This window comes from Symphalangus syndactylus, chromosome 14, assembly GCF_028878055.3.
Source record: "Symphalangus syndactylus isolate Jambi chromosome 14, NHGRI_mSymSyn1-v2.1_pri, whole genome shotgun sequence".
NCBI lineage: Eukaryota > Metazoa > Chordata > Mammalia > Primates > Hylobatidae > Symphalangus > Symphalangus syndactylus.
The window spans coordinates 113,920,968-113,947,659 of record NC_072436.2 but is presented as its reverse complement, the minus strand read 5'-3'; the positions used below and the strand labels follow the sequence as shown (position 1 = coordinate 113,947,659).

Sequence of the window (26,692 nt, the reverse complement as noted above, 5' to 3'; positions counted from 1 at the left end):
AGGTCGAATAGACACGAATAATGCACATTCCTACCTTGTTCCTGATTTTAGGGGAAAGCACTCAGTCTTTCACCAGGGATGTTAACTGTGGCTTTTAGCAGATGGCTTTACCAGGCGGAGGAAGTGCCCTTCTATTCCTAGTTTACTGAAAAAAATTTTTTTTTTATCATGAAGGGGTGTTGGATTTTTCTCAAATGCTTTTCCTGAGAAATACCTTATTTTAAAATGTCCCCGGAGTCCCTGTGCTTCCTTCTGAGGGCAAAAACTCAAATGCAGAGGCAAAACTTGCTTGCCAAATCATTGTCCAGGCTCTGCTGTGTTGGGCTCTAACAGGTGCTAGCTGGTGGAACGACTGTTGGTAATGACTGCAAAATCCCTGCCCCTTCCAGTGGCCAGGGTTGCCTTTCCCGTCTGATAAGTGACACAGCAGATAAGGAGGTCGCGCTGGGCGGGGGGGTCCATCTGCCCCCCACCACGTCCGCTCACTGCCGCTCTGCCCCCAGGCCTACGAGAAGCGCTTCCCCACGTGCCCACAGATCCCAGTCTTCCTGGGCAGCGAGGTCTTGCGCGAGTCCCGCAGCCCGGACGGGGCTGTGCACGTGGTGGAGCGGAGCTGCCGGCTGCGCGTGGACGCCCCGCGGCTGCTGCGGAAGGTGGGCGGCCCTGGGGCTGCGGAGTGGAGGAGGGGACATGTCGCGGGGGTGCAGGAGGGCTGGGCGCGGGAGCTGGGGACCAGGGCGGCGGGGGCCAGGAGGTGGAGTGGGGGTGTGTGAGTTGACGTTCGGATGGAGGTTCCAGGATGAGGGTGGCTGGACCCTGGTCCCGGGCCCAGGGCCCAGGAGGGGCGAGGGCTGGAAGGCTGGGCTGGGGAGTAGCGGGAACTGGGCGGGGTTCGGGGGCCAGGGCCGGAGCTGGGTGGTGGAGATGGGTGGGCGCCAGGGCGGAAGTCGGGGGTTGGGGATCCAGGCTGGGTGGGCGGTGGCGCAAGGGACCTGGGGCTCAGGGCAGGGGGGTGACTGGGGCCGGCTCGCTGGACTCGAGCTCCATTCCTTTGTGCTCCACGTCCCCCACCCACCTCCGCCTCCCCGCCCATTCCCTTGCAGATCGCAGGTGTTGAGCACGTGGTCTTCGTGCAGACAAACGTCTTGAACTGGAAGGAGAGGACGCTCCTCATCGAAGCGCACAATGAGACCTTCGCCAACCGCGTGGTGGTGAACGAGCACTGCAGCTACACGGTGAGCCCAGGCCGCCCTCAGCGCCCTCAGCGCCCTCGCCCGGCACCCACCTGCCCCCGGCACCCACCTGCCCCTGGGACCCACCTGCCCCCGGGAACCACCTGCCCCCGGCACCCACCTGTGCCCAGAGCTGTGTCCCTACATTCCTTGAACCTCTGCCCAGCCTCCCTCCTGGGGCATTTTCAAGTAAGATACGGGATGCTTGGTTGCCTTTGCATTCAGATGAACAACCCATAAAATTTTTTATTATGTCTCAAATATTGCTTGGGATATACTTACACTCAAATGTTATTTGTTGTTTATTTGGAATTCAAACGTGATTGGACATCCTGTGTTTTATCTGCTAAATCTCACAACCCAACGCCTCCCTTCTCTTTCCCCTCCCTCCTTTCCTTCCTTCTTTCATTAAACTATGCCTCAGTTTCCTCAAGTGTGAAATGGGCTTAATAACCATGCCTACTACATAGGTAGTATGTGGTGGCTTTAGACCAGTGCCTGGCACGTATAAAGTTCTATGTAAATGTTACCTTTGAATATAATTAATAATAATAATAATTCTCTAGTATATACTGATTGAGCATCTACTATGTGCCAGGCACCCTGCCAAGTGCTGAGCACCCAGCAGTGGACCAGGCTGCCTGACCACTGCGCTCATGGAGGGTCCATTCCAGTGGAACAAAACGGAATCAGTGTGTATGCATTTGTCACAGCTAAGGATGGATCCAGCAGGGAGATGTGTGGGAGTCGGAGGAGGTGGTGGGGGCACTGAAGCTGAGTGCTGAAGGATGAGAGGAGCTGCCCATGGAGAACTGGGAACAGCATTTTGGGGGTGGGAACAGCGTGAGTGAGGTCTGCCAAGGTGGGGCCATGGGGGCTAGATCCTGATGACTTTAGAGGCCGGAATGAGGCACCTGCAGGCATTCACTGATGGGACCCAGCTCTGCCACTTTCTTGCTGAGTGACAATGGGCCACACTGTCTGTATCTGTAAAATGGGGACATTGGCAGATCCTGCCTTGTTGTGTCGTTTTCACAATGATAACTCCAGGATAGCAATGATAGACCATCGTACGTGGTTTTTTTTTTTTTTTTTTTGAGACATAGTCTCACTCTGTGGCCCAGGCTGGAGTGCACTGGCATAATCTTGGCTCACTGCAACCTCCGCCTCCTTGTTAAAAGGATTCTCGCGCCTCAGATTCCCGCGTAGGTGGGATTACAGGCACGCGCCACCACATCCGGCTAATTTTTGTGTTTTTGGTAGAGATAGGGTTTCTCCGTGTTGGCCAGGCTATTCTCAAACTCCTGGCTTCAAGTGATCCACCCACCTTGGCCTCCCAAAGTGCTGGGATTACAGACATGAGCCACCGTGCCCGGCCCCATTGCCTTTTCTTTCTACGCCCCTTGGGTCCTCCAGGAGCTTGGGCTCAGGTTGTTCAGATCCTCCAGGGAGGGGCAAGCAACAGTTGTTGAAACCCCTCTTAGTGTGTGCGGTGTTTCTCAGAATGAGTTCCATCAATAGCTGAGTCAGCAGCTCCTGTGGCTGCTTGTGAAATGCAGATTCCTGGGTCCCAGCCTGAAAGTGTTTCTGCCCACAGACGTTTGACGAGGACTAGGTCTGGGTCCGTAAAGGAGCTCTGCCAATGAAGTTTTCTTTTTGCAAACATACAGATCTATAAATATTTATTGATATACAAGGATATGTAATATACCTTTTTTTTTTTTTTTTTTTTTGAGGTGGAGTCTCGCTCTGTCGCCCAGGCTGGAGTGCAGTGGCGCGATCTCAGCTCACTGCAAGTTCCGCCTCCCGGGTTCACGCCATTCTCCTGCCTCAGCCCCCCTAGCAGCTGGGACTACAGGTGCCCGCCACCACGCCCGGCTTTTTTTAATTTTTTTTTTATTTTTAGTAGAGACAGGGTTTCACCATGTTAGCCAGGATGGTCTCGATCTCCTGACCTCAAGTGATTCGCCCACCTTGAGCTCCCAATGTGCTGGGATTACAGGCATGAGCCGCCACGCCTGACCTAAACATATGTATTTCTAACTAATTTTCTATGTATGTGTATAATATTGAAAGGGCAGGGCTGCAGATTTGAGACCCACATTCTCCCAGCTTCTCATGAGAAGGCTTTTTGTTCCCTGACAGTTTGAACTTTGCATCGTTCTCTGGGTGGGGGCCCCTTGGTCCTGCTACCCTCTCCAGGGTTGCCAGGCTTGATCTGCTGTCCACTGCAGGCTGTGCCTGGGCCCGGGTCAGCAGGAGAGCCCTAGAGGAGGGCAGGGTGCCCCTGACACTGACTCCCTGGCATGACCCCTGCCTGGCTTTCAGGTCCACCCTGAGAATGAAGACTGGACTTGCTTTGAGCAGTCTGCCTCACTGGACATCCGGTCTTTTTTTGGCTTTGAAAATGCCTTGGAGAAGATCGCCATGAAGCAGTACACCGCCAACGTCAAGAGGGTAAGGGGTGGGTTGGGTTAGTTACTGGAGGAAGGTGCACACACCTGCTCAGCCATCAACAGCCACATGACACCCGGCAAGACCCTTACCCTTCCTGGGCCTCAGTCTTATCTGTTAAATGGGTACTTTAGTAATGACCAAATCACCACGAGAGAATGGATGGAAAGTAACTGGTCTGTAACAGGGGCACCCTAATCCTCACTCTGGCACCATGAGATGTCTAGGCTTATGTGGTGAATTATCTGGACACCAGATAATTCTGTGGTGCTTTTTTTTTTTTTTTAAGATAAAATGATCATTGCTTGCTTTAAAGACCTCAGATCCATCCCTGAGTAAAGACCTGTTCTTGTGATGAAACAGATGAAATTAACTTTAATAACAAATTTTTATCCATTGTGTTATCAATATAAAGCTTATTACTCCAAGGTGGGAGGATCAATTGAGCCCAGGAATTTCAGAGCAGTCTAGGCAACATAGTGGACCCCATCTCTAAAAAAAATAAAATAAAATAAAATTAGCTGGGTGTGGTGGTGTGTGCCTATAGTCCCAGCTGCTCAGGAGGCTGAGGCAGGAGGATCTCTTGATCCTGGGAGGTTGAGGCTGCAGTGTGCTGAGATGGCACCACTGCACTCCAGCCTGGGCAACACAGCAAGTCACTGTCTCAAACAAAATAAACAAAAACAAAAACAACCCCCAACCCGAAAAACTTATTACTGAGCTGTTTTGCATTCTTTGTTTCGTACCAAGCCTTGGAAATCAGGTGGGTGTTGGACACTCGCAGCGTCTCTCCATCCTGACCAGACACATCCAGCCGCTCAGTAGCCACATGTCGGGTCTGGGACCTGAGCCGGCTGGGTGTGACTCCCTGTGGTGACCCGGTGACCCCCCTCCATCCTGCCCCGTGCTCATGTGTCTTGGGTCTCTCTGGCTTTCAGGGGAAGGAGGTGATTGAGCATTACCTGAACGAGCTCATCTCCCAGGGTACCTCGCACATTCCCCGCTGGACGCCTGCCCCAGTCCGTGAGGAGGATGCCCGAAACCAGGCCGGACCGAGGGACCCCGGCTCCCTGGAGGCCCACGGGCCCAGTAGCACCCTGGGGCCCGCTCTGGAGGCGGTCAGTATGGACGGTAGGTGGTACAGCCCAGGCCAATCAGCCCTAGAAGGCTGCTGCAGGTCCTCTTGCTCCATGGGGGGCCCTTGTTGGGGAGAATTGCCTCCCGTCCCCCCTAGGAACGGGTCTGGGTCTTGGAATGACGCAGCCTCCTGCCTCCACTGACTGCTTTTCCCTCTCTCTATCCTGGTCCAAGAGCAGAACCCATTTGTTTCTTTTCTTTTCTCTTTTCTTTTCTATTCTTTTCTTTTCTTTTTTGAGATGGAGTCCGCCTGTGTCGCCCAGGCCGGAGCGCAGTGGCACGATCTTGGCTCCCTGCAACCTCCGCCTCCCGGGTTCAAGTGATTCTTCTGCCTCAGCCTCCCAAGTAGCTGGGATTACAGGCATCTGCCACCACACCCGGCCAATTTTTTGTATGTTTAGTAGAGATGGGGTTTCACCATGTTGGCCAGGCTGGTCTCAAACTCCTGAGCTCAAGTGATCTGCTCGCCTTGGCCTCCCAAAGTGCTGGGATTACAGGCGTAAGCCATTGTGCCCGGCAAAAACTCACTTATTTCTAGATCAGGAACTAACCTCTGGTGCCTTGACATTGCCTCTTTCTCTGGTTTTCCTATTTACTAACTTACTAGTTATTATGAATTTACTAATTATTATGATTGCTATTGCTATTTTAAATTATATGAGTAATGCATGATCACGGTAGAAAAAATTCAAACTGTAAGGAAGGTATAAGAAGTACGATTCTTTTCCTCTCCCTAAAGGCTAACAATAGTTTCGTGTTTCTATACCCTGAAGCTGTCTAGGTGCATATATGCACATAATATGTATATATACCCACACCCATATGTGTGTAGATGCATGCATACATGTGTCTTATGTTGAATACATGAGAACATATACATTCCATTTGATATTTTGCTTTTTTTTCACTTACTAATGTTGCCTGAAAAACTTTCTGTATCAGTGCCTATGTCTTCTTTTCATACTTCATAGTATGGCGTGGTTGCACCATAACTAATTTATTAATAAATACTAATTAGTTATTTAGAGACAGGGTCTTGCTCTGTTGCCCAGGCTGGTATGCAGTGGTGCAATCGTGTCTCTCTGTAACCTTGAAATCCTGGGCTCAAACGATCCTCCTGCTCCAGCTTCCTGAGTAGCTGGGACTATATAGGCACAGGCCACCATGTCTAGATAATTTATTTTTACTTTTATTTTATTTTTAATTAATTAATTAATTATTTTTGAAGTGGAGTCTCACTCTGTCACCCAGGCTGGAGTACAATGGCACGATCTCGGCTCATTGCAACCTCCGCCTCCCGGCTTCAAGCAATTCTCCTGCCTCACTCTCCTGAGTAGCTGGGATTACAGGCATGTGCCACTATGCCTGGCTAATTTTTAAATCTTTAGTAGAGACGGAGTTTCACCATGTTGGCCAGGCTGGTCTTGAACTCCTGATCTCAGGTGATCCACCTGCCTTGGCCTCCCACAGTGCTGGAATTACATGTGAGCCACTGCCCCCGGCCTTGATTATTTTGAATTAGTCTAATTAGGTAGTTCCCTATTGAAGGAAACAACCCTATTTAGGTCGTTTCAGTTTTTAAAAATACAAACAACATGGTACATGTGAGTACTTAAGAGTTTTTAAAAAATGTATGTAAGTATATATAAAGCATAACATTTTAAAAGTGGAATTGCTGGTTCAAAGTTTACATGCAGGCCGGGCGCGGTGGCTCACGCTTGTAATCCCAGCACTTTGGGAGGCCGAGGCGGGCGGATCACGAGGTCAGGAGATCGAGACCACGGTGAAACCCTGTCTCTACTAAAAATACAAAAAAAATTAGCCGGGCGTGGTGGCGGGCGCCTGTAGTCCCAGCTACTCGGAGAGGCTGAGGCAGGAGAATGGCGTGAACCCGGGAGGCGGAGCTTGCAGTGAGCCGAGATTGCGCCACTGCACTCCAGCCTGGGCGACAGAGCGAGACTCTGTCTCAAAAAAAAAAAAAAAACAAAGTTTACATGCAAGTAAAATTTTGGTAGATTTAACCATTAGGCTTCCAATGAGGTTGTACTAATCATTGTTCCCACTGAAAGTGTAATTGCATCTATTCCTGACTTCACTCCAACTCCCCACAAAAGTCTTAGTAAACATTGTAAACTTCTGAAAGGAATAAAAGTAGCCAGTGGTTGATTAGTGACCAATTTTTTCTTTATGAGCAAGATAAGGCATTATTTTTCATGTTTAGTGACTGTTTTCCTTTTTTTTTTTAAATAATGAATACTTATTCTTGTCCTTTGTCCGTCTTCTTATTTGCTCATTGCTTTCTTATTGGTTTATAAGAGCTCTTTGTATATGAAGGCAACTAGCCTTTTGTCACAGTGCAAGCTTTTGTGGACATGGAAAATGTTTAGAATATAATGTTAAAAGGAAAAATCCTAGGATACAAACTCTACGTACACCACCAATCCAGTTCTAGCCATGTGTAAGATGTGTACTCAGGTTGATAATGTTTTTCCTTTAGGGCCACTGCCGTGCAGGGACTTGCCTGACTCTGATACACTTGGGTGGCAGTGCCATGGAACTAATAATACATCTGGGGCTCTGTTTAGGGAGAATGAAATTCATTCATACAACATGTATTTATTCTTTTTCTTTTTTTTTTTTTCTGTCACCCAGGCTGGAGTGCAGTGGTGTGATCTCAGCTCACTGCAACCTCCGCCTCCTTGGTTCAAACAATTCTCCTGCCTCAGCCTCCCAAGGAGCTGGGGCTACAGGCGTGCACCATCATTCCTGGCTAATTTTTGTATTTTTAGTAGAGACGGGGTTTCACCATATTGGCCATGCTGGTCTCGAACTCCTGACCTCAAGTTTTCCTCCTGCCTTGTTCTCCCAAAGTGCTGAAATTACATGCAACAAGTATTTATTCTGCACCGACTGTGTGTGCTGGTTGGCTGCTGTTGTACGTGCACATATGCTTTTTTTTACAACAGTGCCCGCTCCTGCCCCCTCCTGTGCACGCTCTCTGTGGCCTCGTCCCCTGTACCTTCCCCATTTTGCACAGCTCCCCCTTTCCTTCTCCATCTGTGCTGTCTGCCAGCAGCACAGGCACTCAGGGTGGCTGGCAGAGGACATCCTCATGCCCCTTCTGCCCTCTCCTGAATCCCTGAGTCTTTGTGCTCAGGAGTAGAAAAAGCGTTCACATCTGCCCGGGGCTGGAGGGATGCTGGGAGTTCCAGCCTCACTTATGTTTCTCCCTCATCCCATCCTCACTCCCTCCCTGATTCCAGCATCTCTGCCTCTGACCACACAAAGTCTGGACAATTCGCCCCTCTGCCAATATTCTCCCACCTCTGTTTACCTAGATAGCTCCTGGCACAGCAGTTGGCGTGACCCCCCACTGTGGGCTTTTCTGTTTTGGGGGTGCTGCTGGCCATTCATTCAGCCTGTTTTCTTATTTACCGTCTGTCTACAAAGAACTGGCTCTGCCCACGGAGGTTGCTGCTTTGTGTGACGTCTCCGCCCACTGCTGAGATGCCAAGAGGCCAGTGCACACCAGCGTCTGCCACCCTCATGGCTAAGAGTCGGGCAACAGGACTCAGGCTTGGGGCCTGGCCTCTGCACACTGGCAACATTCCAACTGCAACCGCTGAATTGTGGGGGACAAGGCTGCACAGTGGGAATGTTCCCTGTGGTTCCCAGGCTGCTAAAGAGACAGTGTGGCTGTGTTGCAGGGTCCAGGCTCTGTCAAAAGCTGCTGTCTGTCAAAACCCCACAGTGGGGCCTGGGGATGGGGAAAAGCAAAGAGAACTGGTGTTTATCAACCACCTCCTTTATGCTGGGCACACAACATGCATTTACTCATTTGAGTTACTCCACCTGTCTAGGCCTCAGCTTTATCTTCTCTCTCTCTCTTTTTTTTTTTTTGTTTAAGACGGAGTCTCACTCTGTTGCCCAGGCTGGAGTGCGGTGGTGCAGTCTTGGCTCACTGCAACCTCCATCTCCCGGGTTCAAGCGATTCTCCTGACTCAGCCTCCTGAGTAGCCGGGATTACAGGTGTGTGCCACCACGCCTGGCTAATTTTTGTATTTTAATAGAGACTGGGTTTCACCATGTTGGCCAGGCTGGTCCCAAAATCCTGACTTCAAGTGACCTGCCTGCCGTGGGCTCCCAAAGTGCTGGGATTGCAGTCGCGAGCCACCCCTCACAGCAGTTTTATCTTCTCTAAAGTGGGGATAATAGTGACGCCTGCCTCACAGGGGTGTGGAGAGAGCTCACTGAGACCAGGCGGCTTCTGAGCACACAGTGAGTGTAAGCCCATATTGTTAAGAATCCTTAGAACATTCCCAGAGGGTGGGAATTATCTTCAATTCCCAAGGTCAAAGAGGAGAAATCCCGTCTCACAGTGAGATCCAGGTTTGCCCAATGATGCATTTTCAGAACCCCCTTGGACATGGGCTGGAGAAATGAACGAATCAGAGTCCCCAGTGGCTGCTGTCTGGGGTGGGGGCTCAGCCTGGCTTGGAACCACGTTTTAGAGTCAGTGAGGCAGCCAGGAAGGACTGGCAGACAGACCACGTGGTAAAGAGACATAGCGTCTCCCTCTTGTCCTGAAGCCCCCCCTTCTCCTCCAAGGGGACAAGCTGGACGCGGACTACATTGAGAGGTGCCTGGGCCACCTCACGCCCATGCAGGAGAGCTGCCTGATCCAGCTTCGGCACTGGTTACAGGAGACCCACAAAGGCAAGGTGGGTGCAGGGGTTACCCTGGAGCAGTGCATGAACGGGCAATGACTGGTACTCAGCCTCCGTGAGTGGGAAGGAAAGGTGAGATGATAATGCTGACACATTATCTCTTGCTTATTTATTTATTTATTCATTTATTTCTGTGAGACAAAGTCTCACTCTGTCCCCCAGGCTGGAGTGCAGTGGTGTCATCTTCACTGGAACCTTCGCCTGCTGGGTTCAAGCAATTCTCCTGCCTTAGCCTCCTGAGTAGCTGGGATTACGGGCACGCACCACCACGCCTGGCTAATTTCTGTAGTTTTTGTAGAGATGGGGTCTCACCATGTTGCCCCGGCTGGTTCTGTAATTTTATCTGCTGGGTCAGGGGATACCGTTCTGTGGTCTTTTTACTTCGTTGTTTCTCAGATTCCCAAAGATGAGCACATCCTTCGGTTCCTGCGGGCTCGTGACTTCCACCTGGACAAGGCCCGGGAAATGCTGTGCCAGTCCTTGAGCTGGCGGAAGCAGCACCAGGTGGATCTCCTCCTTCAGACCTGGCAACCCCCTGCCCTGCTGGAGGAGTTCTATGCAGGGGGCTGGCATTACCAGGACATAGGTGCGTGCCTCCACCCACATCATGTATAGGGGATACTTTGGGCACTGCCAAACGCACTTTATTTATTTATTATTTTGAGATGGAGTCTCACTCTGTCACTCAGGCTGGAGTGCAGTGGTGCCATCTCGGCTCACTGCAATTTCTGCCTCCCGGGTTCAAGCGATTCTCCTGCCTCAGCCTCCCCAGCAGCTGGGATTACAGGCACCCGCCACCACACCTGGCTAATTTTTTGTATTTTTAGTAGAGATGAGGTTTTGCCATGTTGACCATGCTGGTCCCAAATTCCTGATCTCAAGTGATCTACCTGCCTTACCCTCCCAAAGTGTTGGGATTACAGGCATGAGCCACCGCACCCGGCCCAGATGCACTTCAAACACCATGTTTCATGCTAACATCTTACTGTTTTTCCTTTTGACTCTTCCAGGCATCTAGAAATGCTTTGAAGTGACAACCTAGCTAGGAAGAACCAGAGCTGGAAGGCTTTGGGGCTTGAGGAGGAGACATTTCTCCACTGGGCTGAGTGAGCCCATCCTTACTCACAATAATTGTGATTGTATATGTAACAGGTGCATACATTTTGTATGATTTCCAAGGGCAGCTGTAGCAAATGAACACAAACTCGGTGGCTTAAAACAGTAGAAATGTGTTCTTTCACAGTTCTCGAGGCCAGAAATCGGGAGTCAAGGCGTTAGCAGGGCCGTGCTCCCTCTGAACGTTCTAGGGGAGAATCCTTGCCTGCTTTTTCCAGCTTCTGGTGGCCCCAGGTGTTCCTTGGCTGGTGGTAGCTTCACTCCAGTCTCTGCCTCTCACTTCACATGGCCTTCCCCTCTGTGTCTCTGTGTCCTCACCTTGCCTCTTCTCATAAGGACCCCAGGAGACTGGATTTAGGGCCCACCCCAAATCCAGTGTGATTTTATCTTGAGATCCTTAACTAATTACACCTGTACAGACTCTATTTCCTTTTTTTTTTTTTTGGGACAGAATCTGGCTCTGTCACCCAGGCTGGAGTGCAATCGTGTGATCTCAGCTCACTGCAACTCCGCCCCCTGCCAGGTTCAAGCGATTCTCCTGCCTCAGCCTCCTGAGTAGCTGGGACTACAGGCGTGCACCACCATGCTTGGCTAATTTTTGTACTTTTAGCAGAGATGGAGTTTCAGCATGTTGGCCCGGCTGTTCTTGGAACTCCTGACCTCAAGTGATCTGCCCGCCTTGGCCTCCTAAAGTGCTGGGATTATAGGAGTGAGCCACTGCACCCAGGCATGGGTCACATTTTAATGTCCCCATGGATATGAGTTTTGGGGATACGATTCCACCCATTACAAATATCTTTTCTGGATTTTTAAGTTAAATTGCCACTGAAGCCTGTGCCTACCACACTTTCCAATGTCCTTTATCTAAACATTCATCTATATCGAGTAGGGTAAACGCTTGAGTCTCCTAAAGAACTGGCTTGGCATGGTTTCTCTTAATGCATGATCAATCTTCCTAATTTATGGAATCCAAATTGATGAACTCCCCTTATTGCTGAAATTTACTTGTAACCCCCAAATCAGTATTCACAGAACTTTTTCAGTCATGCTCAGATATTTTCAGAGTGGCGAAGTATTGGAGTTGCCCATCACGCACGCTGTCTGCTGAAGTTGAACGACGCGCCTCCTGCCTTGTTTCAGTTCCCATACCCTAAATGAGTGTCCTTTTTGTGGCTTATTTAATGCCACATTCTTGCATTTTTGGGCTTTTCTTTGGTGACTTTGCTGTTTAAAATGCCTCCTCGTGTAGTGCAGAAGTGCGCCTAGCTTTCCTAAGGATGAGCAAGTGGCCGCGTGCTCCATGCAGAAAACACCCAAAGTGTTCCACTAGCTTCAGGCAGGCACCAGCTACAGGGCTGCTGGCTGTGAGTTCAACGCTGATAGATCAGCAATATACATTCAAGTGTTCTTAAATAGAAACACAAGCCAGGTGCAGTGGCTCATACCTGTAATCACAGCTCTCTGGGAAGCCAAAGCTGGAGGATCACTTAAGCCCAGGAGTTCGAGACCAGCCTGGGCAACATAGTGAGACCCCCCCCCCGCCCCACCACATCTCCACAAAAAATACAAAAATTTATCTGGGCATGGTGCTGCATTGCCTGTGGTCCCAGCTACTCGGGAGGCTGAGGCAGGAGGATTGTTTAAGCCGGGGAGGTTCAGGCTGCAGTGAGTCGAGATCATGCCACTGTACTCCAGCCTGGGTGACAGAGTGAAACCCTGTCTCAAAGGACAAAAAGGCCAGGCGTGGTGGGCTCACGTCTGTAATCCCAGCACTTTGGAAGGCCGAGGCGGCAGATCACTTGAGGTCAGGGGTTCGAGACCAGCCTGGCCAACATGGTGAAACCCTGTCCCTACTAAAAATACAAAAAATTAGCCAAGCGTGGTGGTGCATGCCGGTAGTCCCAGTTACTTGGGAGGCCGAAGTGTGAGAATCTCTTGAACCTGGGAGGCAGAGGTTGTAGTGAGCTGAGATTGCTCCACTGAACTCCAGCCTGGGTGATACAGTGAGACTCTCTCAAAAACCAAAAAATCAACCAACCAACAAACCAACAAACAAAAAACCCCACGTAAAACAAGGTTATGTATTGATTGCTTGACAAAAAGTACTACGGGGCCGGGTGTGGTGGCTCATGCCTGTGATCCCAACACTTTCGGAGGCTGAGGTGGGCGTATCACCTGAGGTCAGGAGTTTGAGACCAGCCTGGCCAATATGGTGAAACCCCATTTCTACAAAAAATACAAAAATTAGCCGGGCGCGGTGGTGGGCGCCTGTAATCCCAGCTACTTGGGAGGCTGAGGCAGGAGAATTGCTTGAACCTGGGAGGCTGAGGCAGGAGAATTGCTTGAACCTGGGAGGCAGAGGTTGCAGTGAGCCGACATCGCACCACTGCACTCCAGCCTGGGCGACACAGCAAGACTCTGTCTCAAATAAATAAATAAATAAAAATGTTTTGTAGAGAAGGGGTCTCACTATGTTGCCCAGGCTGTCTCAAACTCCTGTGTTCAAGCAATCGTCCCGCCTCTGACTCCCAAAATGCTGAGGTAATAGGTGTGAGCCACCGCGCTGACCCTTATCCTCATTGTAACACTTCTGTTTTTCTGCCTTTCACAATAAGTGGCGACAGCCCCTCTTGGAAGCAGGCAGGGTGTTAGTAAGTGAAGGCTGGATCGGGCCTTGGTGGGTTGCAGCCTGAGGAGGTGAAGCCCTCACCTGCAGCTGTGACCTGCCCCTCGGAAGTAGCACTCTAAATAACGGGCTCTTCTTTTTGCTTGGCCCCATCCACAAAGATGGCCGCCCCCTTTACATCCTCCGCCTGGGCCAGATGGACACCAAAGGCTTGATGAAGGCCGTGGGGGAGGAGGCGCTGCTGCGGCACGTGAGTCAGGGGCCTCTTTCCTGGACCCCGTGGCTGGGGCCGGGCCTGGGAAGGGCTGTGTGGGGTAAAGCAGCGAGGTGGACGTTCAGCAGCACTGTCTCTCCCTTTCAGGTTCTCTCCGTCAACGAGGAAGGACAGAAGCGGTGTGAGGGGAGCACAAGGCAGCTGGGCCGTCCCATCAGGCAAGAACCTGGGCTGGACACATCCCCCCTAAACAGCAAAGACGGAGGGTGGAGGGGGTCCACTGGGCGTGTGCGGTGTGCAGGGCAGCCTGCCGGGGCTTCATTCTCCCCCAGTTTCTACAGTGGTCTTCTGGGCCTTGAGGCAGGCCCGTAAGCATCCCCATTTTTTATGCATGGGGAAAGTGAGACTCAGAATGGTGGCCGCCATCGAAGCCTCTGAGCTAGTCAGGACAGAGCTGGATTTGAACCTGGGGTCCTGAATCAGGACTTGAACCTGGCTTCCGGCTCGAAGACTTTATCCTCCCATTCCCGCTCAACAGTCTCCTTGACTTTGCTTTTTTTTTCTTTTTCTTTTTTTTTTTATGAGACGGAGTCTTTCTCTGTCCCCCAGGCTGGAGTGCAGTGGCACGATCTCGGCTCACTGCAACCTCCACCTCCTGGGTTCACGCCATTCTCCTGCCTCAGCCTCCCGAGTAGCTGGAACTACAGGCGCCCGCCAACACGCCTGGCCAATTTTCTGTATTTTTAGTAGAGACGGGGTTTCACCATGTTAGCCATGATGGTCTCGATCTCCTGACCTCGTGATCCGCCCGCCTCGGCCTCCCAAAGTTCTGGGAGTACAGGTGTGAGCCACCACGTGCGGCCTAACTTTGCTTTTTGAGATCAGCTCTCCACCACGAGTTCTGCCGTGGCTCTGTCATGGCACATCCAGGAACCCACTGTCCTCTGCAGGAACCCACTGTCCTCTGACTCCCCCGCATTTCTGTTCCTGAGCTGCTTCCCGGAGCCAGTACTTACGGTGGCATCGCCCCCAAAGGCAGCAAACCTTTCTGAGCAGCAGCTTCCTCTTCTGTAAAGTGGCTTTTTTTTTTTTTTTTTTTTTGAGACATGCTCTCACTCTGTCTCCCAAGCTGGAGTGCAGTGGTGCAATCACAGCTCACTGCAGCCTTGACCTCCTGGGCTCAAGCAATCCTCCCACCTCGGCCTATAGGTGTGCACCACCATGCCCAGCTAAGTTTTGTATTTTTTTTTTTTTTTTTTTTTGTAGAGATGCGGTCTCACCCTGTTGCTCAGGCTGGTCTCAAACTCCTGGGCTGAAGTGATCCTCCCACCTTGGCCTTCCAAAGTGTTGGGATTACAGGCGTCAGCCTCTGCTCCCGGCCTGTAAAGTGGCTTTTAAAAACGGATTATCAAAAATAATAACGGTTTAAAAATAATGCAAACACAGATCTTGCACTTGCTATGTAGCAGGTGCCCTTCTAAGCACCTTGATTCAGTTCCTCCTCCTAAACAGCCCTGTGAGACATGGGCAGGCAGGACCTGCTGTTTCAGCTTTTCAGCCCCAAATATCCAGATCTTTGTGAAAATTAAAGTTCCTTTGCTGTTTGGAGATTTTTTTTTTTTTTATTTGACAGAGTCTCATTTTGTCACCCAGGTTGGAGTGCAGTGGTGCAATCTTGGCTCACTCCAACCTCCACCACCTGGGTTCAAGTGATTCTCGTGCCTCAGCCTCCCAAGTAGCTGGGATTACAGGCACCTGCCACCACGCCTGGCTAATTTTGGTATTTTTAGTAGAGATGGGGTTTCACCATATTGGCCAGGCTGGTCTATTTTCTAAGGACACGTATGTTGGGGTGGGAGTGGGAATCAATCCATCAGTGTCCTGGCTGAAAGCATAATTCATCCCAGATGGCTCAAATGAGGGGGTGTCATGAAGGGATGGTTTGGAGAGGTGTGTGCAGGTTTCAGGGAACAAATCTGGGAGGGGGAGGCTCCCAGGCGCCAGCCACTGCAGTCAAACAGCTATTTTCCTAATGAATGAATACTAATGAAACGGAGGCACAGAGAGGTTCAGGACTTGACCAAGCTCACACAGCAAGTGGCAGAACTGGGATTTGGCCATCTGACTGTGGAGGGCATGCTCTCAGCACCTCTGCTTTATTTAGTAGTTAGCATCTTTTCAACGATTAACTCATTTATGCCTGAGGTTGCAATTTTTTGAATTTTTGCAGTCAGACCTTGGCGACGACCTTGAGCAGTAGGATAGAAATAACTCCCACACGCTTAGTGTTGCAATAATGGAATGCTAGCCTTAAATGGCCACTTGTGATTACCAGCTTTAATTGAGGGCATGCGGTGTGCCTGTCCTTGCAGAGAGCTTTGTATATACCATCTCACTTGATCCTAACAGCAGTTGCTTTAGATGGGGACTGTTACTACCTTTGCCCAGTGGGTCTGTGCCCTGACCTAAGGCTCTCAGGGGTGGGGGTGAGACTTGAATTTGGGCGCTCAGCCCTGAAGTCCACACTCTGATCCTCTTCATCACATGGGCTCCCTACTGTGGCCGGAGCCCCCCTCTGCTCCCAGCCCTGCCTCTCGGCGCCTCCCTGTTCATCCCCTGTGGGGAGGGTGTCAGTGGCCTTGGGAGGCAGCAGAGCCAGGTGGAGCTGGGGCCTTTTCTGCCACAGCTCCTGGACCTGCCTGCTAGACCTGGAGGGACTCAACATGCGGCACCTGTGGCGGCCAGGGGTGAAGGCCCTGCTGCGGATGATTGAGGTGGTTGAGGACAATTACCCAGAGACGCTGGGTCGGCTGCTCATCGTGCGAGCCCCCCGAGTCTTCCCCGTGCTCTGGACGCTGGTAAGAGCTGGAGACTGGGCCAGGCCCCTCCCCGGGAGTAGGTGGGATGGGAGGGATTCTGTCTGCAAGCAGCTCTGCTCTCTTTTCCTGTTTCATTTCATTTAATAACTTTTTGGAGATGAAACTCACATAGCATAAAGCTCACACTTTTAAAGTATAGACTCCAGTGGTCTTTTGTGTATTCACTGAGTTAAGCAATTGTCACCACTAGCCAATTCCAGAACATTTCTGTCGCCCCAAAAGGAACCCCCATGCCCATTATCGTGGGTCTCAAATTCCTGGGCTCAAGCAGTCCTCTTGCCTTGGCTTCCCAAAGTGTTCGTGTTATAGGTGTGAGCCACTGAGCCTGACCTGACATACACTCTATATTGTAACCCGGTGGATACACGTGTGCACGCACACATACACCCACTCACACACACCCGTCTGAAACAAGGGTGCATCCAGCCACTGCACAGTGTGGGCAAAAGCCTGGAGGCTGGACCCAGCTTGATGCTTTGGAGGAATTGAAGAAACAGTCCAGGGTGGCTGAGCAAAAAAGAGCAAAAGGGACGATGGCACCTGAGGCTGGAAGATGTACAGGGGCCTGTGGTGAAGATGGGACGTTGTCCTGGGGCAGAAGGGACCCATAGAGGGTTCAGTAGCAGGAGAGGGTGGGGGACAGACTTAGGGGCCAGGAAGTCCTCTAGCTGTTGTGGGTGCTTCAAGGCTCTGTTCAGGTGAGGCTAGGGGGCAGGAGCTGCTTCTGAAGCTTTTTATCCCCAATTGTCCTAATCGCAGGGAAGATTAAGTCCACCTGCTGCTTGGGGTGGTTTTGGGAGCGCGAGCGCGTCGGCCGGGGTCCTGGCTGGAAGTGGACCTCACCCAGATGGTTCAAATGAGGGGTGTCCTGAAGGGGCTCCTTGCACATGTGTGGGCAGGGGAAGGAGAGACTCCAAGCACCAGTGACTGCAGTAAGCCTGCCCACCCCCAAGAGGAGGGAATGTCCTTGCAGAATCCTGGGGAAAGCTGGGACAGGGGTGGGGGCAGGGAGCTACTGGGGGGTCAGCCTCAGCCTCCTGGGGCCCAGCATAGCACAGAGCGCAGTGGGGCTGGGGACAGGAGAGGGCCCAGCACAGCACAGAGCTCAGTGGGGCTGGGGACAGCAGAGGGCCCTGCACAGCACAGAGGGCAGTGAGGCTGGGGCAGGAGAGGGCCCAGTACAGCACAGAGCGCAGTGGGGCTGGGGACAGGAGAGGGCCCAGCACAGCACAGCACAGAGTGCAGTGGGGCTGGGGACAGGAGAGGGCCCTGTGCAGCACAGAGCGCAGTGGGGCTGGGGACAGGAGAGGGACCTACACGGGGGGATTGCAGGTTCCTCATCCATCTCTTGCTTGTGGCATTCCCTGTAGAATTGGCCTGTTTCCTGACATGCCGAGGGCTCCTTCCTTCCTTCTCTCTCTCCCACTTCCTTCTTTCTTTATCAACATGTGGCTTAGAGCTCAGTGTTAAAATGGATTCCATCTGGAATAAACAAACTGTGGAATACTGTTCCATCCATGTAATGGAATAGCATTCGTCCATAAGAAGGAAGGAAGCACTGATCTATGCTCCAACACGGAGGGACCTTGAAAACCTGGTGCTCAGTGAAAGGGGCCAGACACGGAAGGCCGGGTACTGTGTGATCTCCTTCATATGAAATGTGCAGAATAGGGCTGGGCACGGTGGCTTACGCCTGTAATTCCAGTACTTTGGGAGGCTGAGGTGGGCGGATCACCTGAAGTCAGCAGTTCGGGACCAGCCTGGGCAACGTGGTGAAAATACAAAAGTACAAAATTAAAATACAAAAATCAACCGGGCATGGTGGTGGGAACCTGCAATCCCAGCTACTCGGGAGGCTGAGGCAGGAGCATCGCTTGAACCTGGGAGGCGGAGCTTGCAGTGAGCCAAGATCGCACCATTGCACTCAAGCCTGGGCCCCAGAGCAAGACTCTGTCTCCAAAACAAAAACCAAAACAAAAATGAAACGCGCAGAATAGGCAAATCCACAGAGACACAGTGTAGATGGGTGGTTGCCCTGGGTTGGGGAGGGGAGACGGGAAGTGACGATGGCGTGGGAATGGGATTTCCTTCTGGGGTGATGAACGTATCTACGTAGAGGTGCTGGCTGCACAACGTAGTGAGTGCACTGAAAGCCACTGAACTGTGCCCTTTACAATGATTAATTCTATGTTGTATGAAGTATATCTCAATAAAAAAATACATCCATGGTCAGGTGCAGTGGCTCACCCCTGTAATCCCAGCCCTTTGGGAGGCCGAGGCAGATGGATCACAAGGTCAGGAGATCGAGGCCATCCTGGCTGACATGGTGAAACCCTGTCTCTACTAAAAATACAAAAAAAAAATTCGTCGGGCATGGTGGTATGTGCCTGTAGTCCCAGCTACTCAGGAGGCTGAGGCAGGAGAATGGTGTGAACCCAGGAGGTGGAGCTTGCAGTGAGCCGAGATCATGCCACTGCACTCCAGCCTGGGTGACAGAGCCAGACTCTGTCTCAAAAAAAAAAAAAAAAATATATATATATATATATATATATATCTCCATCTTGCCTTATGTCCTGGTTTCAGATCAGCCCGTTCATCAACGAGAACACCAGGCGGAAGTTCCTTATCTACAGTGGCAGCAACTACCAGGGACCTGGAGGCCTTGTGGACTATCTGGATAGAGAAGTGATCCCTGACTTCCTTGGGGGAGAGAGCGTGGTGAGGCTTCCACGTTCGCAGCCAGACCTGGGCTCGAGGAGGGGGCATGGCTGGCTGGGAGGCTGGGATTCCTGGAGTGGGGCTAGGAGGTGGAGTGGGGCTGGATATGGCATGTGCACTCTGCCCGGGGAGGGTCTTGCTGGCTCTCAGCAGCCACAGGGCTTGCTTTAGAAGCTGCTTCAAAGAGAGGTGATGCTGTTCTGAGGTTGGGCCTTACTCTGGGTGCTTCAAACATAGTGAGATAGAAGTTTCTGGAAGCCTAAAGACTAGGCCAGTCAAAGGCTTACCCATTCTGTATTCCCATCAAAGACATTGCCAAGCAGCAGTGAGTTTACCTGCTCACTCACTGCAGGGGAGGTGACTCGAATGTCTCTGCAGCTCTGGACCCTGGAGCCAGGACTAGCCTTCAACCCATAGCCAGATAGCCTGAGACGATCAGGACCCCCCTTCAAGGGATGCAGTGTCCAGGCCCCTTTTCTTGCCTCCCCTGGGGGTGAAATGACAGGCTGGGGTGATCCTAGGTCACAACTCTGTCGTCTCATATGGCCCCCAGTGGCCCGGGCCCTCTTCGTTTCCAACAGAAATACCAAACAGTGAGCTTGCATCATTTCTGGATTTTAAAAAAGTCTTTTTCTAGGAATTTTTCAGGCTTGCCTGTTCTCTCCATTTGTGATATGCGGCACACACGGCTTATTTTTAGCAAACGGTTCTGCAGATCTGAGAGTGGCTTATGGAAGGACACTGAACAGTGGCCTTGCCTGCTAATCTCAGTGTCTCTACAAGTGAAACGGGGTGGGGGGAATCATTGTTTGGTGGTGGCAGGGAGGTCTGCCAAGGCCTGGCCATGCAGGGTGCCTTTGGTTTGGGGAAATCTGTCGATGAGCACGGTGCAGTGACTGTTCCACCCCCGCTTCTGACGGGGAGAGGCAGCTGCTATGGGGTGCGGTGTGGAGAGGCCCCCAGCCTGGCTGTCAGTCAGCACCGGGGTAAAGGGACATGAGCATGGGGCTGTGACGAACGTGGGTTTGTGCCCTGGCTCACTCACTTTCTGCTGTGTGATGGTGGGCGAGTGGCCTGACTTGCCTGAGCCTCCATTCCTTCCTCTGTGAAGCGGGAAGATTAATAGTCTCTATGCACTGGTGGACCTGGGGATTAAATGGGGTCATGGAAGCCCACAGCCCACTCAGTAAGGGGTTGCCATTATGAGCAGCTTTGGGGGTCACACAGCACCCTCCTGTGGGTCAGGCCAGCCAGGCCTCAACTGGCTCTGACCTGCAACCCTTTATCTCTGACCTGCAGTGTAATGTCCCCGAAGGAGGGCTGGTCCCCAAGTCCCTCTACATGACGGAAGAAGAGCAGGAGCGCACGGACCAGCTGTGGCAGTGGAGTGAGACCTACCATTCAGCCACCGTGCTCCGCGGAGCCCCCCACGAGGTGCCAGGGCCTGGCTGGGGAGGGCCCACTGGCCTGGAGTGTCTGTCATCTTAGGTCAGGTGACCCCAAAACACAACTTGAGATGAGGATTCTTTTTTTTTCTTTCTTTCTTTTTTTTTTTTTATTTTTTTGAGACGGAGTCTTGCTCTGTTGCCCAGGCTGGAGTGCAGTGGCGCAATCTCGGCTCACTGCAACCTCCACTTCCTGGGTTCAAGCAATTCTCGTGCCTCAGCCTCCCGAGTAGCTGGGATTATAGGCATATGCCACTGGGTTCAGCTAATTTTTGTATTTTTAGTAGAGACAGGTGTTCCCCATGTTGGTCAGGCTGGTCTTGAAATTCTGACCTCAGGTGATCAGCCCGCCTAGGCCTCCCAAAGTGCTGGGATTATAGGTGGGAGCCACGGCGCCTGGCCTCTCTCTTTTTTTTTTTTTTTTGAGACCGAGTCTCCCTCTGTCACCAAGGCTGGAGTGCAGTGGCGCAATGTTGGCTCACTGCAACTCCTGCCTCCCAGGTTCAAGTGATTCTTCCGCCTCAGTCTCCCGAGTAGCTGGGATTACAGGTGCCAGCCAGCATGCCTGGCTATTTTTTTTTTTTTTTGTATTTTTAGTAGAGATGGGGTTTCACCACATTGGCCAGACCGGTCTCGAACTCCTGACCTCAAGTGATCCACCCACCTCGGCCTCCCACAGTGTTGGGATTATAGGCATGAGCCACCAAGCCTGGCCGAGATAAGGATTCTCATGCCAGTGATCTGTTGCGGCGAGGTCTCAGGAGAAAACTGAGGAGAGGAGGGCACTCCCATAAAGAATGAGCATGTGGCCTGGGAAACGAGACCCCAGGGGGCACCCACAGCCCCTCCTGCCACGGTCTTCCCAACCCCAGCTCTACTGTCTCGGCTGTGACTCTCAGACCTCGCCTGTCTCCACGCAGGTGGCTGTGGAGATCCTGGAAGGGGAGTCGGTCATCACCTGGGACTTCGACATCCTGCGAGGGGACGTGGTGTTCAGCCTGTACCACACCAAGCAGGTGCCCAGGCTGGGCACCCGGGAGCCAGGAACCAGGGCCAGCGGGCAGCTGATCGACAAAGGCTGGGTCCCGGGCAGGGATTACAGCCGTGTGGAGGCTCCCCTTGTCTGCCGGGAGGGGGAGAGCATCCAGGTTTGCATTTTCTGGACCACTCATTCACTCACCAGGCAGCACTGAGTGTCCACTGCATGCCAGGCTTCTGGGGATACAGTGGAGGACAAACTGGGCTGCTGGTCCCCAGCCTCAGGGAGCCTGCCGGACAGGGCAGAGGAAAGACGCACACGGTCTCATGTAATGAAGTGCTCACCTGCCCAATGGCAGCCAGTGCAAAATCGAGAAAGCACAGGGTGCTCTGCTGAGAGGTGGCTGGTGTCCTGGGGAGGAGCACAGGGTCTGAATCTCAGTTTCCCCATCTGAGAAACGGGGCTTCTAACAGGATCTAACTGTATTTGTTTCTTGGGGCTGCAGTAATGAGTTACCACAAACTATATGGCCTAAAACAACAAAAATTTATTTTCTCACAGTTTGGAGGTCACAAGTCCAAAACCAAGGTGTTGGCGGGCCACGCTCCCTCTGAAGGCTGTAGGGAGGGGTTCATTCTATGCCTCTGTCCTAGCCTTAGGTAGCTCCTGGCAATCCTGGTTGTCATTGGTGGGTAGATGCATCACCCCAATCTCTGCCTCTGTCCTTAAAGGGGTTTCTTTTCTGTCTGTCTGTCTTCTGAGTCTCAGATCTCCCTCCCCCTCTCTCCTGTAAGGACACTAGCCATCGCATTTAGGCCCCACCTTAAATCCTATTTTTTTTGAGACAGGGTCTCACTCTATCCATGATCAGGAAACTGTTGCGGGACTGGGAGTGTAGTGGTGTGATCACAGCTCACTACAGCCTCTACCTCCTAGGCTCAAGCGATCGTCCCATCTCAGCCTCCTGAGTAGCTGGAACTACAGGCATGCCCAGCTAATTTTTGTATTTTTTGTAGAGACAGGGTCTTGCTATGTTGTCCAGGATGGTCTTGAATGCCTGAGCTCAAGTGATCCTCCTGCTTCAGCCTCCCAAAGTGCTGGGATTAGAGGCATGAGCCACCATGTCTAGCCTCACCCTAAATCCTTAACCACAAAGACCCTATTTCCAAATAAGATCATGTTCTGAGGTTCTGGCTGGACGTGAATTTTGGGGGTATGCTGTTCAACCCACTGCATTAACTCATGCAGGGGGAAGGATGAGCATATTGGAATTTGAAGTTCAGGTTGCCTGCATGCATTCAAGTGGCTTCAGTATGGACGAAGACCTTTGAGTTGTGGCTGGATCTGGGAGGGGGTGAGAGGGAATGATGTTCCAGGTGGAAGGAACAGAAAGGACAAAATTGAAGCTGCAGGGAGAAGGCAGGTGGACATGAGGGTAGCTTGAGTGCTGGGGAGGGGTTGGAAGTTAGTTTGGATAGAAGGGGAGGTGCTAAGGTCCTAAGGTCAGTAGTCAGATTTCTGATGCACACTGCGGTTTCAGAACTGATGCAAAAGAAACTGTATGTCTTGGGCCGGGCACGGTGGCTCACACCTGTAATCCCAGCACTCTGGGAGGCCGAGGCAGGTGAATCATCTGAAGTCAGGAGTTCGAGACCAGCCTGGCCAACATGGTGAAACCCTGTCTCTACTAAAAATACAAAAAAAAAAAAAAAAAAAAAAAAGAATTAGCCAGGTGTGGTGGCATGTGCCTGTAATCCCAGCTACTTGGGAGGCTGAGGCAGGCGAATCACTTGAACCCGGGAGGCAAAGGTTGCAGTGAGCTGAGATCGTGCCATTACACTCTAGCCTGGGTGACAGAGTGAAACTTTGTCTCAGAAAAAAAAAAAAACAACGAAACTGTAGTCTTGGAACAGAACTTAGACGTGTAACCAGAATATGAGCTGCCCCTGTTGACCCCCACATTCTCCAGGAGGCTGGCAGTGCAGGTGGAACGTCACTCTGACTCCCCAGATGACACATGCACACACGCAGCACCAGCTCCATGAGCACTGGCAGTCACTGCCGATCTCACTGAAGTTCCCGTTGGGGGAGGGTGGAGGGCTGTCCTGCATGTCCCTCACGGCCACCCCTGGGTCTCACTGAACTTCTCAACCCAGAGCAACCCAAAGTGGCTCTTCTTGTAAAAAACACTTTCTCACTCTCCCTGACCCCTCCACAAATTCTCTCTAAGCACCTGTGAGCTCCCGGCCCAAATCCCTCTCCTAATCCCCTTGGTTTGTAAATCCCGCTCAGCAGAGCAAAAGCCCCACAAAATCCAGGCGTTTAAGCACCTATGTTGTCCTGAAGTTGCGCCCCCACCCCCAGGTGCCAGCTCCTCCCCAGATTAAGAGGGAGGCTGTGGTCCCAGGGATACGGGGGTAATAGCAAGGATGGCTTCCAGAGGCCCTGACAGGAGGATTTGCTGGTGGACTGGAGAAAGGGACAGAGGGAAAAGAGCCCCAATTTCCAGGCCTGGTGATGAGAAGCCCGCGAAGGCTCAGCCCCCTTGACCTGTCCTCTGGAGGGCCCAGGGCCTCAGGGCAGGGCTGCTGTGTTTCAGGGCTCCCATGTGACCCGGTGGCCCGGTGTCTACCTGCTCCAGTGGCAAATGCACAGCCCCCCCGGCAGCGTGGCCTGCAGCCTCCCGGGTGTGGACGATGTCCTGACGGCTCTGCACAGCCCCGGCCCCAAGTGCAAACTTCTCTACTACTGTGAGGTGCTCGCCTCTGAGGACTTCAGGTAATAGGGCTCAGGAGGGAGGGCCTGGGCAGGAAGGGCCCTGGGGCTGATTGACAATGCAGATGCCTGGCCTCTTGTCTCCCACGTGGGTCAGCTTCTCCCGGGCTGGAGCCCCAGCATGGGCATGGTTGGAGTTCTCAGGTGATGCAGCCCCGCACTAGGGTATGGGGAGGGCCCACCTCTGCGTCTCTAACTCCACTTCCAAAGCAGGGTTTTTACTTCAAATGAAACCTTGGGCAGAAGCTCAACTTTTTGGAGCAGTTGGAGGGGAGGAGACGGGGAGTCTTAAACCCTTCCATGTGGGCCTCCCCTCACTCCTAGAATTCCATGGGAATATTTTAGAATATTCTAGAAGTGTGTCTTCTAGACAACCCTCCCCAAGTTGTTGCTTTCAGAGAGACAGGGAAGTGTAACGGTTAAGACCTCCAGCGCTTCCTGGTTGCTGTGTGACCTCGGGCAAATCAATTTACCTCTGTGAGCCTCAGGTGCTTCATCCCTTAAATGGGAACCACTGGATCCCCAGTCTTGTGGGTTTGTCATGAGGATGAGATGGCTGGGGGAAGCTGCCTGTCACCTGGGCATGGGGTGTGCACGCCACAGCAGAAATGAAGGAGAAGGTCTGGAGGCGGAGCAGGCAATTTCTTCGAGGTTTTGCATTTTATAAAAGCACTTACGATTTTGCACCCTGCTTCATGATGCATCTGCATTAGTTTTCATCTAAAAATAATGCTTTAAATTCTTACCCGTGGGGGTAAAATTGAGGTTCAAGGAGGGTGCTGAGTCTAGATCCCAAATTCCAGGTGGAGCTCCAAGGGTCCCAGGAGCATGGGCAGCCCAGAGTGAACAACACTGGGCCAGAGGCTTTATCCAAGGAGGAGTCCCATAGTTTGTCGGGGGGCTGGCAATTCGCTCTTTGTGAAGCCACGTGTTTCGGCCATCGGTCCTCAGTGTGAGGCGACAGGCTGAGGCCCGGGGGGACACAGAGGGATAGACACAGGCATTGGAGGGTTGTCTCTGGGAGGGCTGATTCTGAGGCCGGGCATGTGGAGGCCAGAGGGGCGGGCTGGGCCAGACGCTGCACACCAACCTGTCAAGGATGGTCACCATGAGAGGACCTTACTGCCCTGTCCTCTTGTAGCTTCATGAGAGAATCAGTTCAAAGGCTGGTTCCTGGTCGCCCTCAGGGGGCAGGTGGTGGCTTGGATCATGGGGGACCGCACAGATAGGGTCTGCCATCATGAAGCAGAGACCAAATGCTCACACCCAAGTATAACTATGGGCAGCGATGGACGCCATGGCCAAGGCCACTGTGTTAGTCCGTTTCCACACTGCGAGAAAGAACTACCTGAGGCCGGGTGTGGTAGTTCACGCCTGTAATCCCAGCACTTTGGGAAGCTGAGGCGGGTGGATCACCTGAGGTCAAGGGTTTGAGACCAGCCTAGCCAACATGGCGAAACCCCGTCTTTACGAAAAATACAAAAATTAGCCAGGTATGGTGGCACATGCCTATAATCCCAGCTACTCAGGAGGCTGAGGCAGGAGAATGCCTTGAACCTGGGAGGCTGAGGCGGGAGAATGGCTTGAACCCAGGAGGTGGAGATTGCAGTGAGCTGAGATCGCGCCACTACCCTTCAGCCTTGGCGACAGAGACTGTCTCGAAAAGAAAAAGGAAAAAAAAAAGCTACCTGAGACTGGGTAATTTACAAAGAAAGGAAGTTTAATCGACTCACAGTTCTGCATGACTGGGGAAGCCTCAGGAAGCTTACTATCATGGCGGAAGGCAAAGGGTCAGGAGAGAGAGAGAGAGCAAAGGAAGCCACACACTTTTACACCGTCAGACGTCATGAGAACTCATTCACTATCGCGAGAACAGCATGGGGGAAACTGCCCTCATGATCCAATCATCTTCCACCAGGTCCCTCCCTCAACACGTGGGGATTACAATTTGAGATGAGATTTGGGTGGGCCATAGAGCCAAACCATATCAGCCACCCAGCCAGGAGGTGCCCAGGGATGTAACCTAGAGCCTTGCCAGAGCACAGGATGGGCCTGGCCTAGGGTTGGGAGAGGGGGTGGGGGAAGGAATATGACATTGGAGTGAGATCTAAGTAGTGTGGTGGTCACACAAGTCACCAGGGGGTCTTTTTATTTATTTCTTTTTGGAGACAGAGTCTCTGTTACCCAGGGTGGAGTGCAGTGGTGCGATCCTAGCTTACTATGGCCTTGAACTCCTGGGCTCAAGCAATCCTCCAACCTCAGCTTCCCAAGTAGCTGGGACTATAGGCATGTGCTACCTTGCCTGGCTTTTTTTTTTTTTTTTTTTTTTTTTTTTTTTTTTTGAGACAGGGTTTCACTGTGTTACCCAGGCTGGAGTGCAGTGGCACGAT

General features: G+C 52.0%; 1 protein-coding gene across 2 annotated transcripts in view; it reads left to right on the top strand.

Annotated features, from left to right (window-relative positions):
* SEC14L5 (SEC14 like lipid binding 5) overlaps window positions 1-26,692 on the top strand; it is a 95,817-nt gene that overhangs the window by 28,756 nt on the left and 40,369 nt on the right. For both annotated transcript variants that reach the window (XR_010115792.1, XM_055243014.2), the window contains exons 3-15: window positions 504-653; window positions 1,104-1,235; window positions 3,561-3,689; window positions 4,625-4,817; window positions 9,432-9,544; window positions 9,947-10,136; window positions 13,454-13,542; window positions 13,654-13,724; window positions 16,193-16,364; window positions 18,969-19,103; window positions 20,403-20,537; window positions 21,469-21,696; window positions 24,127-24,305. Coding sequence is in view for 1 of the 2 variants with exons in the window: in XM_055243014.2 (XP_055098989.1) it covers window positions 504-653; window positions 1,104-1,235; window positions 3,561-3,689; window positions 4,625-4,817; window positions 9,432-9,544; window positions 9,947-10,136; window positions 13,454-13,542; window positions 13,654-13,724; window positions 16,193-16,364; window positions 18,969-19,103; window positions 20,403-20,537; window positions 21,469-21,696; window positions 24,127-24,305 (1,916 nt within the window). In the remaining variant the exon portion in view is untranslated. The remainder of the gene's footprint in view (window positions 1-503; window positions 654-1,103; window positions 1,236-3,560; window positions 3,690-4,624; window positions 4,818-9,431; window positions 9,545-9,946; window positions 10,137-13,453; window positions 13,543-13,653; window positions 13,725-16,192; window positions 16,365-18,968; window positions 19,104-20,402; window positions 20,538-21,468; window positions 21,697-24,126; window positions 24,306-26,692) is intronic.